At 41.9% G+C, this 23,316-nt stretch overlaps 1 protein-coding gene across 1 annotated transcript in view; it reads left to right on the plus strand.

Annotated features, from left to right (window-relative positions):
- Positions 1–24: 24 nt before the first annotated feature.
- Positions 25–23,316, plus strand: part of Ptchd4 (patched domain containing 4) — a gene marked incomplete at its 5' end in the record, with an annotated part of 95,726 nt that continues 72,434 nt past the window's right edge. The window contains one exon of the mRNA XM_013019157.1: positions 25–519. Within this exon, the coding sequence (XP_012874611.1) occupies positions 25–519 (495 nt within the window). The remainder of the gene's footprint in view (positions 520–23,316) is intronic.

Consider the following 23,316-nt stretch of genomic DNA (forward strand, 5'->3'; position numbering starts at 1 on the left):
CGGGCGTGCTGCCGCGGGCTGGGCTTGTGCGTGAGCCGGCACCCGGTCCTGTTCCTCACCGTGCCCGCCGTGCTGACCGCGGCCCTCGGCCTCAGCGCGCTCCGCCGCTTCCAGCCCGAGGGCGACCTGGAGCGCCTGGTGGCCCCCAGCCACAGCCTGGCCAAGATCGAGCGCAGCCTGGCCGGCAGCCTCTTCCCGCTGGACCAGTCCCGCAGCCAGCTCTACTCGGACTTGCACACCCCCGGGCGCTATGGCCGCCTCATCCTGCTCGCCCCGCCCGGCGGCGACATCCTGCTCCAGGCGGAGCGCGTGCTGCAGACCCACCGCGCCGTGCTCGGCATGAAGGTGAAGCACAAGGGCTATAACTATACTTTTTCCCATCTGTGTGTGTTGAGGAATCAGGATAAGAGATGCGTGCTGGATGATATTATTTCAGTGCTAGAGGACCTCAGACAGGCTGCCGTCTCCAATAAGACCTCAGCCAGGGTACCCATGAGGTACCCGAGCACTAAATTGAAGGTAGGCGCCTCCTGCATGCTCCTGCCCCGCGGGAAACTTCCATTTCTTGCCCTAAACGAGCAAAGAAATGCAGAGGTCTCGATCCCTGGACACCTAGCTTCCTGGGGGGGGGGGGGGGAGGGGGGAGGGGGCAGGGGAGAGGGAAAGATGGGTGAAGGAGTGAAGGAAATAGGCCCCCGAAGGGGGTGGCTTAGAGTCTTCATTCAAGGCCAAATCAATGGCCAAGAGAGAAAAAAATAATTAAAATTTAAAAAAATAAAAAGGGAGGGAAAAAATGAGCAGACAGCCCCCCCTCCCCAAGAAAAGTTTTCTGAGACCCTGCAATGACCTCTTTGTTCAGGGTTAATAAATCAAAAATGGGAGGGAGAGGGAGGGGGAGGAAGGGGAGGGAAGGGGGAGTCCTGAACAATTGTGATGGGGGGCATTTCTTTTCATTCTGGGGATCCATGTACTTCTTATTACTGATTACACATCCACTTGGTGCCATCTCTCCACCTACCTCCATCTTCAGCCTGGCTTGATTTTTCTTTCTTTCTTTCTTTTACACCTGGGAGTTTGTAGATTGGTACTCAGTGTGTGTGTGTGTGTGTGTGTGTGTGTGTGTGTCTGTGTCTGTGTCTGTGTCTGTGTCTGTGTGTCTGTGGGTTTATGACTGAAAATTCCAGGAGTTGTGTGCATGTGAATTTTGTGTGGCAAAAGAAGCAGAAATGTTCTGTGTATAAAAAGAGGAGTGGGGGGAAAAAACACCTAATTCCTCACCTAGGAATGACTTTATTTCATCCTGCTATCCTTCTTTTCCTACAAGAAAATCCAAGTGAAAGCAAGATTATAACACCCCAGGAAGACAAATAAAGAAGGGACAAGGTATCATCCCACAATCAACAGAAATGATAAGGAACGAGGGACTGTGTCAGCATCTAATACACATATATATCTGCCACGAGTGATACAGATCACATAGAGAGAGATATAGATATAGGTGTATATTGCTGTGAGGGGTGATAATTCAAATTTGGTTGCTCAAATGAGATTTTTGCACTCATCCTCCACTGTCAGGACTGAACTAAAGCAAGCGATGAGGTGTGGTCTCCAGGTGACTGAAGTTCTGGGGACAAATGTGACTTCCCAGAGAGTCACTGCACCATTTATTCCCATGCTTCACCCAGTCCGGCTCAGAATCCTGAGCACCCAGCAACTCCTAAGACAAGTGTTTCTCATGAAGAAGGACAGGTCCTCTGTGTGTAAGAATGTGTAAGCATGTGGGTGTGTGATCGCCCGTGTGCACACGCGTGCTTTCACAGAAAGGGGACTCTAGCTTCAACAACAATCAGCCAGTATCATTCAGTGATAGAGAAAAATCACCAACTACCTGTTTATTTACTTCCTTACCTAATGCCATCAATATGGATGTGTCATGGAAATAATTTTCTCAGGATTCTGGAGAGAGGGAAAAGCCTCTTTTTCATTTCCCGAATTCAAGGAGGGTTTAGTCCACTTAGAGCTAGGAGTCCCTCGGAAAGGCTGGTGAATGGCCTCCTTCCATTTCCCATGGTGTCCTTGTTGGAATGGATTGAGAGGCTGACAAGAGTCTCACCCCTGCCAAACTGTGAAGCTCTGTAGAGTTTAGTGAAACCAGACAGATGAGCTGTCAGTTTCAACTCCCAGTACAGGACTTCGCTGCTCTAAGTGTACTGGCGGGATCATGGCCTATTTGGGCACTGAGGCAGCATGCTTTGCATCTTCTGTCTTTCATCATTGCTGTTGAAGAGAGGCTGCGGGGGAGAGGATGTCCTTCCAGCCTAAAGTCTCAACCGAGTTCTAGCCTATGCTGTGAATCTCCATTGTATTGACTCTGGTTTATTTTTCCTATTGAGTCAAATCTGTAGTTCATTCATGTGCACTACTACTTGAATCTCAATGGCTTTTGCCCTTCCTGGGTGTAAGAGGTTTTTGGATCAGTTGGGTGTGTTGTGGGCCTGGCCGTAGCATTTGGGAAGTTACAGTTCCAAACTCTCATGTCTTCATCGTACTCATTTAATCATCACTGGTTATCCTCATATGATTTCTTATGTGCATGTGCAGACACACAAGACAGAGATTAGTTTTACTGTCTTAGCGACATTGAAGTGTTCAATTCCAGCATCCTCACCCAGTGTAATCTCTAGAGATGTGTGTATGTGTGTGTGTGTGTGTGTGTGTGTGTGTGTGTGTATCTATATATACATCACTGAGTCAATACCATACTAGACTTACAATGAGTGTTCCATCTAAACTTTTGGATCAGTTGGTGGGTATCTTGGTGGAGTCAACAGTGAATAATCATATAGGAACAGAGCAATTGATGACAAAGGTTAATATAGTAAAAGTAGTCTACGAATCGTGAAATGAACAGAAATGCTACAGATGGGCCGAAGCACTTGTTTTGCTCTATTCTCTGCATGTTTCCTCCATTGTGCAGGTCTGTCTCTGTCCTCATGGCTTCTGTGGGGGGCTGATAAGGAATGTTGGGATAAAGGCACCCACACTGAGGTCTCCTGGGACCATCGCCTCTCACAAGCACAGACCGAATCACCCATAGGCTCTTGCCGCATAAACTGTCATTTCATCACTACGGTGGAAACCCCAGACTCTGTCAATGGGAGCCCTAGGGTCTCAGGATCCAAGGAGATGACGTTAATTCCCGGTGTTGGTCAGCGTGCATCATGATTTGGGGGCACACTGGAGTTCAACAACTAACTACTGGTGTGTGTGGTGTGAGGAAAACATGCATCTGCACTTTTTTCTTCTTTTAGTCCTTTAGTTCATTTTGCTCTCCCCTGCAGTGTGCAGGTCACCATGGTTCCCACCTGTCCAATATGGAGACTTTTAGTGCTGGAGAATTCTACTGGTGGGCAGGGACCGTGGTTTGCGGGACCTTGCAGAATAAATAGCAGTGAGGGGATACCTGATGGGAAGTTGGCCATCGCCGGGCATGAAGGAAGCATCGGGTCAGTGGTGAGAGGTAGTGTGAAGACGGCGAGCTCTGAGGACAGAGAGAGTGAGCGGCGATGAAACAGAGGTTATCTCCCAGCTCTTGTCAGGATGCCAGCGTAGATCTGTGCACTGGAGGGCTTAGAACTCCTTATCTTGACCAGGTGACACTGACAAGCAAGGCCACCGAAAGTTGCCTTCTATGGGGATTCTACACAGAGGCTTAGCTAAAGCTGGTATGAGAAAAAAAAAAAAAGAGCAATATGCAGCTTAGACTACTACAGGAAAATAAAAGAGGAAACATATACAGATTTTCCAAACCTGTACATAAAATATGCCCAAGTCTGAATTCGCTACATGACATCCCATAAAGCCTCCAGCCTGCCCTGGGATGTGACCTTTGCACTGTGTCCTTGACTAAACACAAGGGTTATCTTGTATTCCTCTTGTGCTGTTCACTTGTGCCTACCCCACCCTGTCTTGTTCTAAGTAGACACTGTTCTTGATACTGTTTGACTAGTGAACTGTGCTGGCCATGCCTTGGTCCTGCACCACCCTGTCTTGTTCTAAGTAGACAGTGTTCATGATACTGGTTGACTAGTGAACTGTGCTGGCCGTGCATTGGTCCTGCACCACCCTGTCTTGTTCTAAGTAGACACTGTTCATGATACTGGTTGACTAGTGAACTGTGCTGGCCGTGCATTGGTCCTGCACCACCCTGTCTTGTTCTAAGTAGACACTGTTCATGATACTGGTTGACTAGTGAACTGTGCTGGCCGTGCCTTGGTCCTGCACCACCCTGTCTTGTTCTAAGTAGACACTGTTCATGATACTGGTTGACTAGTGAACTGTGCTGGCCGTGCATTGGTCCTGCAGTCTCACCAAATGTTGTGTCACCCTGAACCTCTGTGACACGCCTTTATGTTAAAGCTGCACTCTACAGAACGCAGGCCTCAGGACCTTTGATCCCAATAATTTTGGATCCATAACCTATAAGCACACATGCACAATCAGACACGTACAAAGCGTAGTATATCAATGTGGCCATACTGAATTTTGAAGGAAAAACTCGACATCTGGTTGAAGCTGGTCTCTTTATTAACATGAGATGGATATTTGAGATCCATAAGCAAGAACTAGGCTGGCTTCTGAGAGTGACTGGCAGAGAATGAAGCTTCCTGTCTGGGCAAGCGCGTGCCATCTGCCAAACATGGCACCTGACACTAAGTCAGGTGGAGTGGGTTTGTGACATGAGGTGGCTCTCGTCTCTAAGAAGGGCGCCAGCTTCTTCCACCTGCAAAACAATAGTGCAGGGAAATAAATGATGGGCGTTCTCCACAGCCAGTGGATGGGTTTCTATTATGTAACATCCCTCCATAGTGTAGACAGATACACAGCATTCCAGTGGATTTACAGTGCATTCCATGGATGTGACTATAAAACATGAATCATGGGATCCTAACACAATTGCATATTTATTTTTCAGGCTTTCATGTCTGAATTCCTTTGTTCATTAGACTTTTTTTTTTGTGAGCACCCAAAAGAGGTGAGAGCAAGCTCGGGCCTGGGGCCTCTCTCCTGCTCTTGGCTTCAGCAAAAACCTACCATCAACCAAATCAAATCATTCTTCTAAAGGACATGTATCTGACTCCTTTAGTTTGGCAAATTCAGGGATGAAGGGGGGCTATCAAATTCAAAAGGAGCAGATAGGATGGCATAAATTCTTCTCCTCACTCTCCTGCCCTCAGCTGGCCTGACAGTGGCCGCCTCCAGGTTTCAGGATCATCAGAACCTTAGGGTGCAGTTAGGTAGAATAAGCCCCCCATGACACGTAGAAATATATGACAGACTATGCTTCCTTCCCATCCTGGAAGTAGCATTCCTTCCCTCTCCTACCAGCTTCATGGTACTATTTTTTTTGGTCTTTTCCTCTTTAAAAAAAGTTCCAATAACTGAAGCAATCTTTACGCAGTGTTTTGCAAAAAGCACTGCATTTGCAGAATATTCGGTATTTTATCTCACTGATGATTATTCCAGCCTGGTGGGACCATGTTTCTTTTCAATTCTATTTGAGAGATCAGCATCTACGCAGGCCTATTTTGGCTATGTCTGGACATATCTGCATATGCTCAATAAAAAAAAAACTTTTAAAAGAAGAAATCTGAAATGCCAAGTTTCTAGATTGGTCCCAGACCACACTGGGGTTTCATAGCCCTTGGATTTCTTAGCTTGGTGGAACAAATCACCCCACCCCCTTCTCAGGACCAAAACACAAGAGTGACTCAGTCCTGTGGAGGGTTCCTGAGCAAGGTTGGTTCACACAGCCCTGGTACACAGAAGACATTCAAGCGATGCTTAAGGACATTCAAGAGCATTCCAATTTGTATTGCCATCCAGAAAAGTCAATTTCATTTTTGTCTTTTGAAGACCATCCTCCTTAAAGGATTCTGCGTAGATTAGTACCACTACAGCACACACTGGGTACTCACTGGAAGCTAAAACTCCCCAGCCCTCAGCTCCAATCTGTTGCCCAGAATCTGCATTTTAACCACATCCCCAGGTCATTCTGAGACCTGACTCAGCCACAAGGAGAGCTTCTGTTTTCCTAGTCCATGCCTTGGGTTTAAAGGAATGTGTAGGTTCAGGTCAAAATTACCATAAGGAGGTTGTAAAGGGAGCCTCTCCCTATTGAGATACATGTTGGAAAAGTGGAAGAAATGCCTGGCAAAGCCATCGGAGTCTCTTCCTCCCCTCTAACATTTATTTGGACCAGTCACCTCTTTAAATTTAAGGTGATGACCGTCTTTTAATACTTTCTGAAAATGGATGTATTAAGTCTAACCATCTCTGTGATGGGGGGGAACAGCATTTTTCTCGGGCTCTTTGGTAATGATTTCACAATAGTAGCAGCACAAAGCTCTAGTTAGTGCAATTATGTTAATATTATGTGAGAACCCAAGGAAGAGGAACCATACCTAGGAGGCCAGGGTGTGCCTTGAAAATGATACTGTAATCCATGCCTTTTGCAGACAGGACTATTGTGTTCGAGTTGACAATGGAAATCAAGGCTAATTCTTGCCTTTCTGAGGAAGGGGGGCCTCTCAAAGGGGCCTAATGAGCAGCAAGCACTCAGCAGTGAATGGGCAGTGTTTAGACACAAGGTATGTGCTGGCCCCATTATGTTTCCTCTCCGGAGCTGCCGGCCCCGGCTGCACAGGTCCGCGGGAGAGCCCCTGACGTCCCCCTGCCATTCCCAAAGGTGGGATTTCCTCACCTGTTCCCTCAGTATGCCTTCCCAGCCATATAGCTGCTGCCCCCCCACCATCCTGCCCCTCCCACCCCGTCAGATCATCCGTACAGCGATGTTTGATCAGTGATCATCTCCTCACCCTGGTACTAAAAGGAGCTCCTTGCAGCAGCAGCAGCAGCAGCAAAGTCACTGGAAACTTACTGTAAATCCAGACTGGCCATTCTGATTCTGCCTCTGCTGCAACTCTAGAGTGGATGGAGCTTAAACAGCCCAGTAGGGTGGCTGAGATGCGTGCTGAAGCACCTCTCATGCTCCCTCTTGGTTGGGGGTAGAGGATATCCACAGAGCTTGAAAAAACTCTCAATACATGGGTCCCATCTCCTGAGGTTATCGGGTAATGAATCTGTGAGTGGCTAGGGCATGATTGAAATCTCCTCTCATAATTAGAATAAATTACTAAGGTTGCAGACCAGCGTCTCCTTTTTGACCTTGCCAGCCTGACTTTGGTGATGTGTGTGTTTCTTTACTTACTTATTCCTATCGGCCTATATTAAATTGCCTATAAGAGGAAGTGTGTTTGGCATTTCCATGTGCATCTGTGCTGTACTTCAATCGCGCTCACTCCCCTCCCCCCGCCCCAACCGGGTGTCTAGTCAAAGCTTCTCTAGTCAAAGCTTCTTTTCCTTTTCATTCTGTCTCCACCTTTGGCATTCAGTCCTTCCTAGCTATTTTATGTATATCTCTGCTTTCTCATTATAGTTTCTCACACAACCTGGCCTATGCAATAAGATCATATTTCCTGATCATGTTTTCCCCTAACCAACATGAGAGAAGAAATGAAAAACTCCTAACCAAGCCTTTGAGCTCTTACCTGGGTTAGGTCTCCTTGGCTAGAACCCTGACTTCTCTTACGCTTTCGGCTCACACTACATCTGACCATGCCAAGAGTGCAAAGCAAGTAAACCTCAAACTCCCCTTACCTTCATTCAGACAATGCGTCTTGCTTGTCATAACTCTGACACTACCAAAATCACACACACAACACACGCACACATACAACACACACACACATACAACACATCTGTTCAAAGCTGAGACCCTGGAATAAGCTTTTTCCTAGAGCACTTCTAGGATTTCAAAGAGTAAGCATCTTTTGTACATTGTAGGTAGCTATTCACATCTCCATCAACCTTTACGTTACAGATGTCCAAAATATAATTCCATGTGCAACGAGTCTGTGCTAAAATATAATTCCATGTCCCTAATGAACTGGTTGGTAGGTGGCCTTCTTAGAATAAGTTAATTTTCCTCAGAGGATCGAGCCAACAAGGTAGAAGTTTGCAGGACAAGCCCAGAGAAATATTGAAAAGGCACAGAACAGAAGGTCAGTTGGGTTTGCCTAACATTGTGCAGCAACATCTCAGCTCTAGCTGTCTCCATGGGCAGCCCTATATATGAGGCTCACCAGCCGTGTCACTCACCAGCGGTGTTGCTCTGGATGCAGGAAACAGAGGACCACCAGGCACACATGGAAATACATCTTTCCCAGCCTGTACTTGGTTTCAGAAAAAAGCTAAAAACTAAAATTAAAATTATATATGTGTACGTAATATATAAAGCATTGCTTGGGCATTGTGGTATGTGCCAGATTTGGTATAACCAAAACAGGACAACCAATTACATTTGAATTCCAGACAAGAAGTTCATTGTAAGTATGTAATGAATATTGCATTCTTGGCTTGTCGGCAGCTCCAATTAAGCTAGGTTTTCTGTAGCTGACCTGCTGGTTCTGGTACCAAAGGAACTCACACAATCACATCTGAAAATGTCACAGACTCTCCAGGTCACCAGCACCCATTCTAAACTTTATGGTAGTGGGTACCAAACGAGGGTCTAGAGATGAGCAAACTCTAGCTAAAGACTAGTAATCAACATACCAGGAACTGTCAGAAATGCTGGGGCCAAAGAGAGTGTGGCCCAGCGTCTTGTTCCAGTGAAGTGATCAAATGATATTCAAGTGACTTCAGTAACATATGCTGTTTTAGGAAATCCAAGCTACATTTAGGAAGCTTTAGGTCTGCAAGAATACACCAGGTAAAGATTCTACCTAGCCTTCAGTGCCTTTTATTTTACAATGTAGAGGAAGAAAGATGAAAAGTATTAAAAAGGCATTTTTATGAGTATGTGTAAATGATAGCTGTAGGATGGGAATGTTTGCAAGCTCTAATAAGCCTGAACCCTTAAACAAGATGGCATAGCCATTGCATGCATTATTAAAAACCCTAGACAAGATTGGGTACTCACGCATACTCCTCTGAAAACAGATGTGAAGCCTGCTGTTCACCTTAAACAACAGCACTCACAGATATCTGTGTGGTGTAGAACACACCTTGCTTTCCTTCAAGATGAGCATCAGGTTTGCAAGGATAGAAATCAGACCTTGTTCCCATGATACACACATAATTTAGCAACCATTTTGCCCCTAAGAAAGTCCTTGGGAAAGTGAAGTTAAGCGTGATGTGTTTGTTTGGGGAGGCTTCTCATTGGTGCTGATTGAGGTTTCATGGATCTGTCAGTTCTAAAAGTTTCCAAAACTTCCCACGAAGAGCAGAAAACTGGACGCCATTCCCATGTTCCATAGGCAGCCACCTCTGAGGGTCCGTTCCTCCTGGGAGGGTCATCGTGTCATTTATTCTTAAGCAGGAAACAGATTTTCCTGTACTTAGTAGACCCCGAAAGGAACAAGGAAAATGCCAGGTCTGAACTAGTTCAATGACCTCTTTTCATAGCTGGCACAGAACTCTCTCGGGGAATAGCACAGAAAGCCAATATTAGCACCTTGACACGTCCTTTCATTTCAGTTTTTCCAACCATTTTTTACCCTGGGGGGCAGAGGATGGCTTTCAGGAACTGTATTCTTTCTAGGCTCTGAAACCTGAGGTATTCCTGTTAACTTCTTATCCGACTGTCGCTCCCAAAATATGTCAGGCTGTGCATATCTAGAGTCTAGCATGTCTTTGAAAAATGATGTTACCTGACTTATCTTCCTGGCTGATGGAAATATATTTTGGTAATTGATAAAGTACACTGATAAGAGCGCTTCACCTCTCTTTCTTCCATTCAGTATCCTGACAACTATTGTGAGAGCCTTAAAGTTAGTAGCATCTGATAGCATTCTGACCCACTTAGCTTAAAGCAACTACTTTTTTCATTGAAGTAGAACCTGTATCTTTATGAATTAATATAAAGGAGGCAGTTAATGATTAAGTTACTTTTCTAATTTTTTATATACTAGTAAAGAGAGTAAAAAGTGAGAGACAGACAAACCTAAGTATGCATCTAATTTTTCCATGTATGTGTTTGACTTTGAAGGCATTACTAACAACTTTATACCCCTGTTCTTATATATAAAAATAGTTTTGTTAAACTCCATATGGCAGATTTTCCACAATTTTTGACATCGGACAGTTTTAATTGCAGCCTTTTGATTAATATGCACTCCAAATCATGACAAACTGCAGAAAGATTTAAAAAAATGAGAAATCACTCACTGTCCCTCTCACCAGTTCTGTCTTTTAAAATACCCAATTATTTGGCTGTAAATCACACAGTGGTTACCGTAGGATGGATACTTTTTTTTTAAAATCATGTTTGTTTTCACTGTTTCCTTGAGTATTCATAATGATCATTTTATTGGGGGTGCCAACAGTTAAGTGAACAGCTGTGGCATGATTTACACAACTATCCATGTAATATTATCTTTGGAATAAATCTGGGGTGGTACCTTCACATGATTTCCACAGTCCTCGGGCATCAGAGAAAAAGCAAAGCCTTGTGGCTTGGCCAGAGATATGGTATGAGTGCTCTTTGCAAGGATGTGTTTTATTCTGTGATTTAGAAGGATAACTTCTGTAAGTTTAGCCGTTGTGAAAGTAAGATACAAATAGAGATCACCTACTCCAGTAGCTGCTCCTCGCCTCCCCCCACCCCACAAAAAAACAACACCCTGGGCAGAAATTAGAAGGACCTAACTCCAAAGTTAATGAAACTTCTGAGAGCATCTTGTGGCTTATCATTATTAAAAGAATAGCTTTTACTACCTTTCACTTGGTTTCAGCTCAATAATTATCTGAAGAAATTCTTTAGAAACTTTCCCACTGCATGGTGCCTGAGGTTTTCCCCAGACCAACTAAACTGTAAGCTCAGAAACAAACCTGAGCTCTGGTATTTTCAAGATGCTTAAATAGTACCAGTGGACAGCCCGGCTAGAAAACCCTGGAGGACCTCACACCACAACAGGACTCCCCTGACAGGCCAGCTCATTTGCAGACAAAATGAGAGAGAATATAAAGAAAAGCTTTAGTCAGGACCCATACTGCTTCCCCTGGAACTCGGCTTGCCGTCCACTTTGGGGTCTCCAAGGAAAAGAATAAATACTTGGACAGGAACCACAAGAGCAGCTTCTTCCTTCTAGGTAAGCTGTCTCTCGAGGTATGGAACTAAAGGAAGCAACTTTTTGTCTTATATACCTTCCTAATCTGCAATTGGCTGCCCAGAAATAAGTGTTTTAATCCATTTTGCTCTGTTTCAAAGATATACTGAATTGCTCATCCTAGGAAAATACATCCCTTTAAAAGACACTCTCAATACGTTTATGTGAGAAGACTTTAAAAATGTGGACACATAGTAATTATTTATTATTAGGATGATAAGAGCCAAAGGCAATAAATCTCAATAGTTCAAGAAGTATAATAATAAAACCCGAAATAAACTTTCAGTTTTTATTCAATTGTTATTAGCTTCCTTTATTTTCATCGAGCCAAACCTAAATTCAGACACACCTTGAAGTGGCCAATGTTTGCTGCTTCAAAACCAAGTTTGTCAACATTATTATTTGTGAGTCTACACTTTTCAATGAGCATGTAACAGGAGTATAAAGGAAAAATCAGTTAAATTAACTCTGACTTTTTAACTATCATAGTTTGAATAGGAAAAGCATGAACTTGAAGAATTTTTCAATACTCTTAGTCCTAGCCTAAATACGTCTTGGTTGAAAATCTTCAACCAGATTGCACATCTTTTTGAATCTTTGCCTGTGAAAAATAATAACAGAATTCTTTTGTGGCTGTGTCTACTGGTTTTAGGAAGCTTGAGAAACTGAAGGCATTTATTAATGGGTCATGACTTTCCTGGATCAGTGTGATATTTTCACCTGTAGTAAAACAGTCTTAACACAATGTCTAATTAAAAGAAAAGTATGTTCATTAAGGTGTAATGAGTATTTAAAGTAGATCCAGCTACATAGGAATCATAACCATCTCTGCGCCCTTCTTGGATCACCAGAAAGCTTTTCCATTAGCTACCCAGTGGGTTCACAAATCATACGCCTTCTCTTAATATTTTTAGATGACAATTATAAATCACTTGACTCACAGGTGGAAGAATACTTTCCTCCTCCATAGGAGCAGCCAGGTGTGTCCTGCTGGCCACTGGTATCTGGGAATCATCCATTACAAAAGGAAAGGCAAGACCTCCCACTCACAACTTTGTACTAAGTACTCCATCTTTGGCAAAAAGTTACAAGCACCTACCAAGTCGAGGCCATAGTGTCCCTGTATTTTGCAGAGTGGTATAAAATGGGGAATCAACTCATCTTTCACTGCTGTTGTAAATATTCAGTAACTCTGGCTACCTTAATGGAGTTTAATGTAACTACAATGTATTTTTGTGTGTACAGTTTCACAATATTTTATTGCCAGAGCTTTTTCAAAGGTTACCTAATCAATATACTTAAAAATTATATATATAATTATATAAATATATATTATATAAATGTATAATCATATATTATTTTATATTTATCTATTACATTATATCTTATATATTATTATACTTGTATAATGTATATAATATAAATTATAGCTATCTCAAATATATATCAAATTTTCTAAACATATCTATCAGTCAATCAATCTATCGACCTATCTACACACACACATTTCCTTGGTACTCTACTTGCTATTCAATGTCAGTGTGTCTCTACAAGAATCTTACTCTTTGTGTCTGTTTAACATAACATAACACTTCTATTTATTCTTTTCCCAACAATTCTGATTATTCCATCTTTTTATTAGTATCTGCTAGCCGTGCAAGTCAGCGGATTTCATTATGGTGTTTCCGTATGTGCGTATGACGTACATGGATGTCACTCTCCCACATTCTGCCTTCTCTCACCCTTTCTGCCCTGTGCCCTTCCCCATTTTTAAGCAAGATTTTTATTGTGACAATACTGTACAGAGGGGTGACAGCTACATGAGCAAGGTCATGAGTCCATTTCTTATCAGGCATTGTTGCCCCCTCCTTTGTTTTTCCCCTACCATCCCTGCCCTTCCTCAGCTACACTCTCCCCGCCCCTGCCTAAGTTGTAAAGTTCATTTTTCAACAGTGTCCTATACATCTCATTGTTTTTTTATGTTTTATTATGAAAATACTGTATAGAGGGGTTACAATTACATGGGCAAGATAATGAGCACATTTCTTATCAAGCATTGTAGCCTCCTCTTTTGTTTCCCCTTCCCATCCCTTCACAGGTACATCTCATTGTTGCAGTGGGTCCACCTGTATCCCTTTTTAAACATTTTGTTTTTTCCTTTCCCCTCCCCAAATGATACCAACATCAAATACAGTGAAAACAGAGGTTATACCGAGGGGGAGGGACATACAAAGCAACAACAACAACAAAAAATCACATGGTACCTTGTAGATATATTAGAAACAATAGCAAGAAAGAAAAGAACCACTTGAATCCCTATCTTGGGGTTCATTTTGCTTAACTTCATCTTATCTGGTCATCTGTATATAGCTTTTGACCTTTTTCTACTTTCCCAGACAGATACTTCCCTTATTGCAAATAAGGGAAACCATGGGACCTATGTGTCTTTGGTGCCCTTCCCCATCTTTAATAGTTCCTCTTCTACACGCCTGCCCCCTCCTGCTAAATTCCAGATAATATCGTAATCTCTAGATCTATTTTCCTGAAAACGATGCTTATCTTTTATGAATTCTCTGCTTGTGACTTTGGACATTTTAACTATAATTCCTCAGACTTCTCTTCTCTGGCTGAAGAGAGGTCTTCACACAAACTCATTCTTGATATCTTGCCTTGATACACTGAACTTTATATTTCAGGATGTCGCTGTATCTGTTAAGTCTTAAACATATAGAATGTGTTCTTTATGAAGATTTTGAAGTACTTCCCTTGCATTTTCTTTATATCGATGAATAGCTTTTCTCAGTTGAGATTTGTTCCAGCTTCCATCGTTTCAAATTCTGTTAAGCCCGATGACAGGTTAAAGATGTAAGTCACAAGCTCTTTATTTTTTTAATTGTCAGAAATCTACAGTTTATTAAAGAGGAAAAAAGTCAACAGGGAGTGAGCAGCCAAGGCTGGCAGTGTGAACCTATGAGGTTCATCAAATGACTCGGAGTTCAGAGGCCAGAGTTGATTCCTTATCAGCTTAGCTTCCTCAAGATCTCCAGAACATTTATTTTAGTAAGAAAGTCATTTTAATGAGAAAGGGCAGGGGTGGGCCTTTCAAGGAGGTTTATTTCAAGTGGTAATAAATGTTTTTCTTTCAAAATGTATTCATTAAAATTGAGGCCAGTGGAAAGTTGTTCTCTGAAAGCAGAGATCTGTTTTGCTATGAGTAACTATTCTGAAGGTTATGAAGTCAGCATAAAAATCCCAATAATGCAATAGACTTAAAAAATGAATACAAAGCAAGAAATTTTTATGAGTCTGTACCAAGAAGTAAGAAGAGGAGGAAACAGGAGGGTTATTAATCATTCACAGGACCTGGCTGAGAGATTGTTGGAAATTTCCATCACCCCTGCACCCCAAACCATCAATTCCTGGTCTTTCCTTTGTGGTATGTAATAAAAGATAAAATAATGATGTGATTATTTAATCAGAAAAAATCAAAGCAGATATACAAGGAGTGTACACAGTGAAGATGGTGAAGCTGTAATCACAGCTAAGATGGATGTTCAGTATTTTTTTCAATAAGGACAAAAATAGAGCTGATTTCTACCTTTGTTTTGGATACTGTTTGATTTCATAAGTCTCTGAGTTTGTTCCCATTTGAATGTTAAATTACCACTTTTATTCCCATTAAACAAATGAGTCATGTTTATACCTTTAACAAAAAGTCATGTTAAACCTTGCTGGACCAGGATGGGTAAAAATACTCAGCAAAAATCATCTCACACCTTACTAATCAAAAATTTTTTGTGTGATGTACCTTTCTGGGTGTTCTATGCTACAGATTATAATCCCACAACAGATTATAATCCCTCAAGACTCTTGTGTTAAAAATCATGCAGTGGAGAGACACATGCTTTTGTATTTTTTGTAGGGATTCTTTGTACTAGCAAAGAATTAAATAATCCTACTCAGCATTAAATGGTTTCTACTAAATGAATTTAATCATCCTGGGTCAAAAATAGAAATATTGTTATCTGACTATCCCATAAATGTGCTTTTCTTTTTCTATCATAGTAATTTAATTCTCCAGTTGGCAATTGTTGTTGATTTGTTTCTTTTCATGAAGACATAGTAAGATTGTAGCCTGGGAAATCTCAATCTCTCTCTCCCTCTTTCCCTCTCTCCCTCTCTCCCTCTCACTCTCTCTCTCTCTCTCTCATGTTGCATAGAGATTGATCATGCTATGCTTATGTGTCTCCAGGTAACATTAAATGTGACCCTAACAGCCCAGTGGCAACATGGCTTTTATCATTCTCGTCTTAATAGTGAAGAAGTGGCACAAATGGTTAAATACTTGGTCAAAGTCCACTCAGCTGGGCAGTGCCAGTATAACAGCAGACCCTGTATCTTTCATTATGACACCTTCAGCCAGCTCTCTGTGGGTTTTTAGCTTGGTTGCTCAGATTCCTAATGTGTTCATGGGAAATACAAAATTAGGAATAGAAAAGGATTCACTGGATCATCAAATTCATTCTCCTCCAGAGCTAATAAAAGTATGTTTCCTGATGGCATTTTTTCCAGAAGCAATTTAGTCAGTTTTATTAAGCCGAATTTATGTTCCCTTCATTTAATTGATCGAATTTCTGCCACTTTTCTTGGGATCTGCTTCCAAAGCACTAATAAACCTGACTAATAACGTTGACACTTCTCCATTATAAAACTATTTCTCTTGATTATGGTATTCTACTGTCCCTTTATCTATTAACAATATGGAGTGACCTGAAATAATTCTTATTCTAATAAGTCATGTTGATACTTTGTTTTTACGAAGGGTAGAAGGGTTTTTAAGAAGGGCAGTGGCTTTAGAGAAGAGGGAGGGGAGGATCTGAGGCGTTACACAATAATGTCTGTCTCTGGGTTTATACTGGAAGCAACTTGGCAGCCATAGTTGTTCTAATTTCTATTTAATGGCCACTAGTCTGAGGGTCCCCAGAGAATTTCAAGGTATGAAGAATAAGCATTGTGGAGTCTTTACTTGGTGCTGGATCATAACGGATTGTGTTTCTAGACCGCTATAGAGCAGTAGGCTCGCCAGCAAGCAAGTTATAAGTGAATTGACATGAGCCAGTGAGTCTCTCAGGTGATAACTGCCCAGGGAGGGATGGAGACACGGCATGTCAATGATCTCCCAGCAAACAGAGGACATCGTTTCCTACAGTGAGGGTGGCTGGGCTGATGAGAGTCTTGAAATCATTCCTTACAGGTCCCTCAGGTATGCTGTCCTTTGAGTGAACTAAACAAAAAGTTAAGCTTTCTTTTAACAGTGGTACTATTAATTTTTTTTCTTTTTTGTCGGTCATGGGCTTGAACTCTGGGCCTGGGTGCTGTCCCTCAGCTCTTCAGCTCAAGGCAAGCGCCACAGTGTCACTTCCATTTTTCTGATGGTTTATTGGAGCTAGGAGTCTCATAAACTTTCCTGCTCGGGCTGGCTTCGAACCACGATCCTCAGATCTCGGCCTCCTGAGTAGCTAGGATTATGAGCATGAGCCACCGGCACCCACCTACTATTGAATTTTTCAGTGTGGGGGCTGTCCTGTGGGCCCTAAGATCACTACCCGCAGCCTCCACCACAAGATGCTACTTGGATTTCTCCCTTTCCCCTAGTTAGGAAAAGGAAAACCCAAATCCTCTCCACATGTCCCGTGGGGTAGAGAAGAGCCAGCTCCACATTAAACCAATGTCCCCAGCCTGTGACTGCCAAGGGGTTGGTTTCCTCAGCTTTGTGTCTTCCTTCTGTAACCCAGGCAATCAGGAAAACTGTACCTTTGTACCCAATCTCACCTCCTCGTGGGGTGTGCAATCTGTCATCTTCATCAGCAGTCTGAGAGCATGAGCCTTTGGTGTGAGGAGTATCTAGTCCACTTGGCCGGAAGCCAGACGCTGAGCTCTCTAGAATGTCTAGGATGCCCAATGAAAGCCACTGAGAAACCCTCATCAGAATCTCTCCTCCACTAAATAGACAAACAAATAAACAAAAATAAACAAATAACTAGGCTCATTCGCTTGTCAAAACTGTGGTCCTGTTTAGCCTGGAAGCCGATTTCCATTGTAAATGCTGTCAGTATCGAAAGCTCAGCATTTAGGACTGAGCACAGCTGGTTCTTTCGGCTTGTTCAATAATTCATCTTCCTTATTTTGGAGAGTCAGAAACGGCGAGCAGGGATGCTAAATCCTCAAGGTAATACTGCAAAGCCTAGTCACTGGCAACTAAGGAGGGAAAGGCATGATAAATCACGGAGGCCATCCTCCAGAGATTTAGGAGAAGCCATAAAAGGAATACCACCTGCTAACTTGGTTATCCACCATTTGGTTAACATGGACAAAGCTGATCAGTCGCTTTAGGAGAATCTCTGAAACTCGGCTCAACAAGCAGCAAGCAGCCTTTAACTCCTACTTGTGTCACCCATGCATTGAGTTCATTTCTCAAGTGTAACATTTTGACCTTTGTAAGCATTGCTTTCCTCCAGCATCTGAAGGTACGCAAGGGAATGGGGAGCCATCTGCTCAGCAGCAGCTTGTAGAAAACAGATGACATTTGATCGACTGCTTGATGATAAATATTTCTCATTACCCTTTCTATTCTCACAGTTGGCTATTTATTGCATAATCCATTTTAGTTCATTTTGCCCTGATCTAAGCTCAGTCTTGGCCTTCCTAATACCCTGGAAGCTGCATTCAAACCTCTAGAACAGGAGACTTCTGTAACTGTGTTCCACAGAAGTTCATTGACATGTTTTTTAAGTATCTCAGAATTGTAGGCCTTTTACTTCCACAGCCTCCACAGGGGCATCCTAATACCAATGCCAGGACAATCAGTGTTTCTCTTTATATATGATAGGGCCCACACATGTGCTATCCCTTATGGTGCTCATGTCTAAGTCAGTGTAGACTGCTATAACAAAAATACCATCCATAGAAAGCAACTTAAACAAGAAGACACTTATTTCTTACAGTTCTGGAGGTGAAGGCGCTGACAAATTTGGTGGACCTCTCCTCTCTCTGCAGACCTCTCTTCTCTGCATCTTCACCTTGTTGAAGGAATGAGAGGGCCTCCCGGGTCTCTTTTTTATAAGGACTTGCTTCTTATTCATGAAGTACCACTATCATGCGCTAATCATCTCCCAGTGGCAAGGGCTGTGTGGGGTCTCAGTATAACCACTCTGTGAAGGACCCAAACGTACGCTCTGTTGCACCTCAGGTACCACAAGTTCCATGCATACTGTGGGATGCTAATGGAAACCTAGTGATTAATCTTAGAAACGTTTATGTTCTGTTTGTACTATTTTAGTGATTGACTCCACATGATAGAAGTCATCAACATGAAGCTTTCCATTGGTTACCCTGGGCACTTTTGTATTTTAGCTCTCTGGAGAGTAAGTGTGGAAAAAGGTCAAGGGTAGTTATAGACACATGTCACAACCATTATTGTTGTTGAGGCAATGTAAGCCCATAAGTGATTATTTGATTCTTCATCCAGGGTAATTTTTCTCAGGAGATGTATTTATATATATGTACATATTTTTGTGTATATAGAAATATAAACATGTATTTATACTACAATTGAGTTTCTTGGTTGGAAATCAACCAGGCATAACTTGTAATATTCTTTCAAAAAACAATTTTTAAAAAACCCATGGTAGTCATTAGAACAAGAAGGAAAAGGAAGGAAAGAGAATTTAAGCAAACAAAATCTCTATCTGAGGTTATAAAACTGACTCCTCAACTTAGAAGAGCAAAGGAGGTAAAACCATCCTGAGGATTGCACTCCTGGGCCACACAGTCCAACATTAGGCTCTGATAGCGGATCCAGCTGTGCCAGTGTCCTCAGCTCCCAGCAGTGGTCCCGAGGGAGAGTTTATGAGCAGCCACACGATTTTTCCCTTCATGAGATTTTCTTCAGAAGCGTGTGCTGTAGCCTGAGCCTTTGAGCACCTGCTTCAGTCCATGGCTTTCTCTAACAAACCCCAAAGAGGCCTCCATTTGACTACATTCCAAGGATTTCTTCCTGGAGTAACATCTTGCAAAGTAAACCTGATTCCATGGACAAGATGTACCATAAATCATATGATATGTATAATTAAATAATTTGCAGGATCTCTTAAAACTCAGAACAATCAAGAAAGCTGTTGAAGTATAGCAATAATAGGTTTAGAAGGAAAAGATGAAGTGTGAATAGAAATTGATGGAGAGGTTTAAAATCAGGGTCCCTGAGATTGAATACAGTGTTTAATCCTGTAATTCTTTGTATAGGGAGGCTGAAATCAAGGAGAGCACAGTTCAAAATCAGCCTGGGAAAAAGAAGTTAGACCTTATCTCAAACAACAGGAGTACAGTGATATATAGCTGTGGTCTCCGTTATGGGAAGGATTAGGTAAATGGATCAGAGTCCAAGACTGTCCCTGGGGAAAAAATAATGTGAGACCATCTGAAAAATAATTAAAGCACAAAAGAATGGGTTGTGGCTTAACAGGTTGACTATCTGCCCAGCAAGCCTAAAGACCTGAGTTCAAACTCTAGAATTGCCTAAAAAAAAGGAAACTGAAACAGTAAAATAAAAATCCCTGAGTCCCTGCAAATAATAAAATTAATAGAGTTAACTATACAATTATATATAATATCTGAATTATAGCTAGTACTACAAAGAAAAAATCCATCTTAATAAATAAATGTATGATTAATATAAAGTGAAATCACAATGGAAGAACAAAAATCGATACTTTTCAACATACCAGAATCCCACTCATAAAGCTCTCCCAGAATGGAATAATCCAGTAGACATGCTTGTATCTTGACTTCCCTTATTCTTCAAAGGAGAAGCTTCAGTGCCCACAAATATGATAAAGAAACTTAAATATGCATGAGCAGTGTCTGGGAATCGATAACCCAACAATACGGAATAAAAAGGGCTTTATTGAGAAGAGAAGACATCTGCAAATATCTAAATTAAACTCTCCCCATGAGGGCAGGCTTTAGGATGATTTTCTGCTTTGTTATTGTATTTTGTTATCATTAAGTAGCTTTACAAGGGAGTTGACACAGTTGTAACAAAGCAGCTTAGAGCACCACACATCTTGATCAATGTCACCCCTTTCCACCTTCTCACCTGGCCCCTCCTTCATGCTTCATTTTGTGGGATACGCATTGAAATCTTGACTTCATTCTTCCCCTCTTCTCTTGTTCATTCATCTACTACTTCCACCTCCTCCTTTGCTTTTAATTTACTAAGGTGAGCAGTTTCAGTTTTCCATGTTCACTGGTTTTCTGGTTCACACATTGTGAAGTCACGAGGCTCTTGCTCTGTCAGAAGCTAAACTGAGACATGGTAACTCGCTAGGACACAGCTAACACTGGATGTAGACTTTAAACGCTTTATTGGTTTCAGTGAGAACCTCTTATATTCCAGGATCTGTCTTTTGGACCCTGAGAAAACAAAGATGCATTTAATCTACTCACCCCAGATGCTCATATCAGAAGGCCAAAAGCCGCAGCCTGGAACCAGAGCCCCGCATGCACCCTTGTCTTGTTGCTTTCTAGCTGTGTGGCCTTGGATAAATGACATTATCTCTACACCTTGGCTTCCTCCTGTAGAACAAGTGACAATCACAGAGGATTGCTAGAGATCACTGGGAGGATTGAAAGAAGACACAGTTTGGGGGCCACTGTAACAAGTAATGGGTAAATTCTGAAGAGACAAAAATAGCTCAATGCCATACAGGTCTGTGCTAGTCTGATTTTCATAACTATGCCAAAATACCCACGAGCAATCAACTTAAAAGAGGAAAGACTAATTTCAATTCACACTTTCAAAGATTTCAGTTCATGATGAGGGGTCTTCTTTAGGCCTGAGGTGAGACTGAATATCATGGTGCATAGTGTGTGGTGGGAGAAGTTACTCGCTTCATGATGGCCAGTAAGGAGAGAGACAGAGACAGAGACAGAATGAGAGAGAACACAAAGGCAAAAAGGGCTGGAAACCATATTCCCCACCTTCCAAGAATGTTCTTTCAATAATCCATTTCTTCCAACTAGTTCCCATCTCCTGTGGTTGTTACCACTTGCCAGTAGCCCAGCCAGTTAGGAACTCATCATTAGATTAAACCATTGTTGAGATCAGAGCCCTTGTGTCCCAATCATTTCTTCACAGCTCGTGAGCTGCCAGCCAAACATTTCCACGGCCTCTTGGGGGTGCTCTAGATCCAAACCATAACAGGTTCCAAGATGGTCTCTTCTAGACTCCTATTTTGGAAAATGGAAATGAAATAAATTCTCCTCAGTGGCTAGAGTTGTTTTTTTGTTGTTGCTTTTGTTTACCTTCTTCTGGAATTACCAAACCTTAAGACTATTACAGCTCTAATATTTAAAAACTGCATCAAGGGGTTATTTCCTTCCTCATTTCTATTGAGTAGGGGAGGGAATGGAATTATACTAGAGTAAGACTGTAGGCCTAGGGAAAACTCTGTAGCTGTAAAGGTTGTTAGTAAAATTTATCACCTTTAAAAAAGGTATTTTTAGAAATCGGACACACAGCTGTCTCCCCCTGGATGATTTGGCTGCGGAGCTGACGGGAGCCAGAGAGGTGAAATCTTCAAGATCTTCCTCTCCCCCTTGATGGGTGCAGGAGTGCTATGCAGAATTGACAACTTGGAATAAAACTTCCTGGCAGACAGGGAAAGGGCGTGGCAAAAGGTCAAGAGAAATGCGGGTGGCTGTATGTCTAGGAGGAGGAGGCTCATTCTGGAGTGGGGGGAGGTGCATGGTCTTTTGAAACTTTGATGTGGAAAACAATAAGAAAAATTACGTTTGAAACTGCTGCTTAACACTGCTGCCTCCAATCTTAGGATTTGATTGCATTAAAATACCCACTGGCATTTCAGTTTTTTGTTTTTGTTTTTGTTTTTGCAAAAAGCCATTGAACAAGATTTTGCAGGCCTTATTTTATGTGCATGCAACCATTTGAATATTTGGAGATATCAGCCTCAAGATTTCTATTTTCTTCCATTTTCAAAATTCTGATGTTGCTCATTTCAATAAAAGTAGAATCTAGAGCCTGCAGGTGGCTCATGACTGTAATCCTAGCTACTCAGGAGACTGAGAGCTGAGGATCAAGGTTTGAAGTCAGCTTGGTAGACTAGACTCATCTCCACGTATATACATACACACACACACACACACACACACACACACAAGCTGAAAGTGGAGCTGAAGAAAAAGAAAACCAGGCATTAGCAAACTTTTCTATAAAGTATCAGAGGCCATAAACACATGAATATGACTTTGGACCATTGAATTTTTTTATTTTAAAACTGAGCAAGTTCCAATTTCATTGGTGGTTATATATATATATATATATATATATATATATATATATATATATATTGTTAACCTCTGCATTAGATTTTCTGTTTTCTTTTTCAAAATGATAGATCTTTTCCTCCTCTGAGTATCACATTGGCAGCCTCAAGTTTGCAAGATAGATCTCTGTTTTCTTTTTCAGCCCTCAGATTGATGCCTTTAAAACTGCAGAAAGATTCTATTCTATATAAAATAAAATGGGCAAGTACAGTATAGTTTTGCAGTCACATCCCTGACTCAACCCGGAATTAATTTGTGGACTTTGAAATGATGGGTGAAAGAGAATAAATACCCTTGTTTTTGATGTTTTATTTGTTCTGAGAGCGGAATCTTTTTCATACTCCCCCCCCCAGCAAATGTTCCCTTCTTTCAGCTACCTCAGAATACAAGTAGTCCATTTAAAATATTAATGAAAATACACAAACCCCATGAAGGGCCTCCTAAGATAAATCTTCCACTGTTGGAATGAGAATCCATCAAGAAAATGAAGATGTTACTCCCTTCTCCCACACTTGCCCCATCCCAAACCTCGGTGTGGTTTGTGTTCTGATTTCCAAATATTGGAGCCGGTTTTCCTGTTCGTTTTTGGATCAAGGGTGTAAGCCTGAAAACTGCTTTTACCTCTAGGCTAGATAGCATTGCTTCATGCAATCTACTGCAGTCTCAGAGAGCTGTTGTAGCA

The sequence above is a fragment of the Dipodomys ordii genome, unplaced genomic scaffold (genome assembly GCF_000151885.1).
Source record: "Dipodomys ordii isolate 6190 unplaced genomic scaffold, Dord_2.0 Scaffold44, whole genome shotgun sequence".
Classification (NCBI taxonomy): Eukaryota; Metazoa; Chordata; class Mammalia; order Rodentia; family Heteromyidae; genus Dipodomys; species Dipodomys ordii.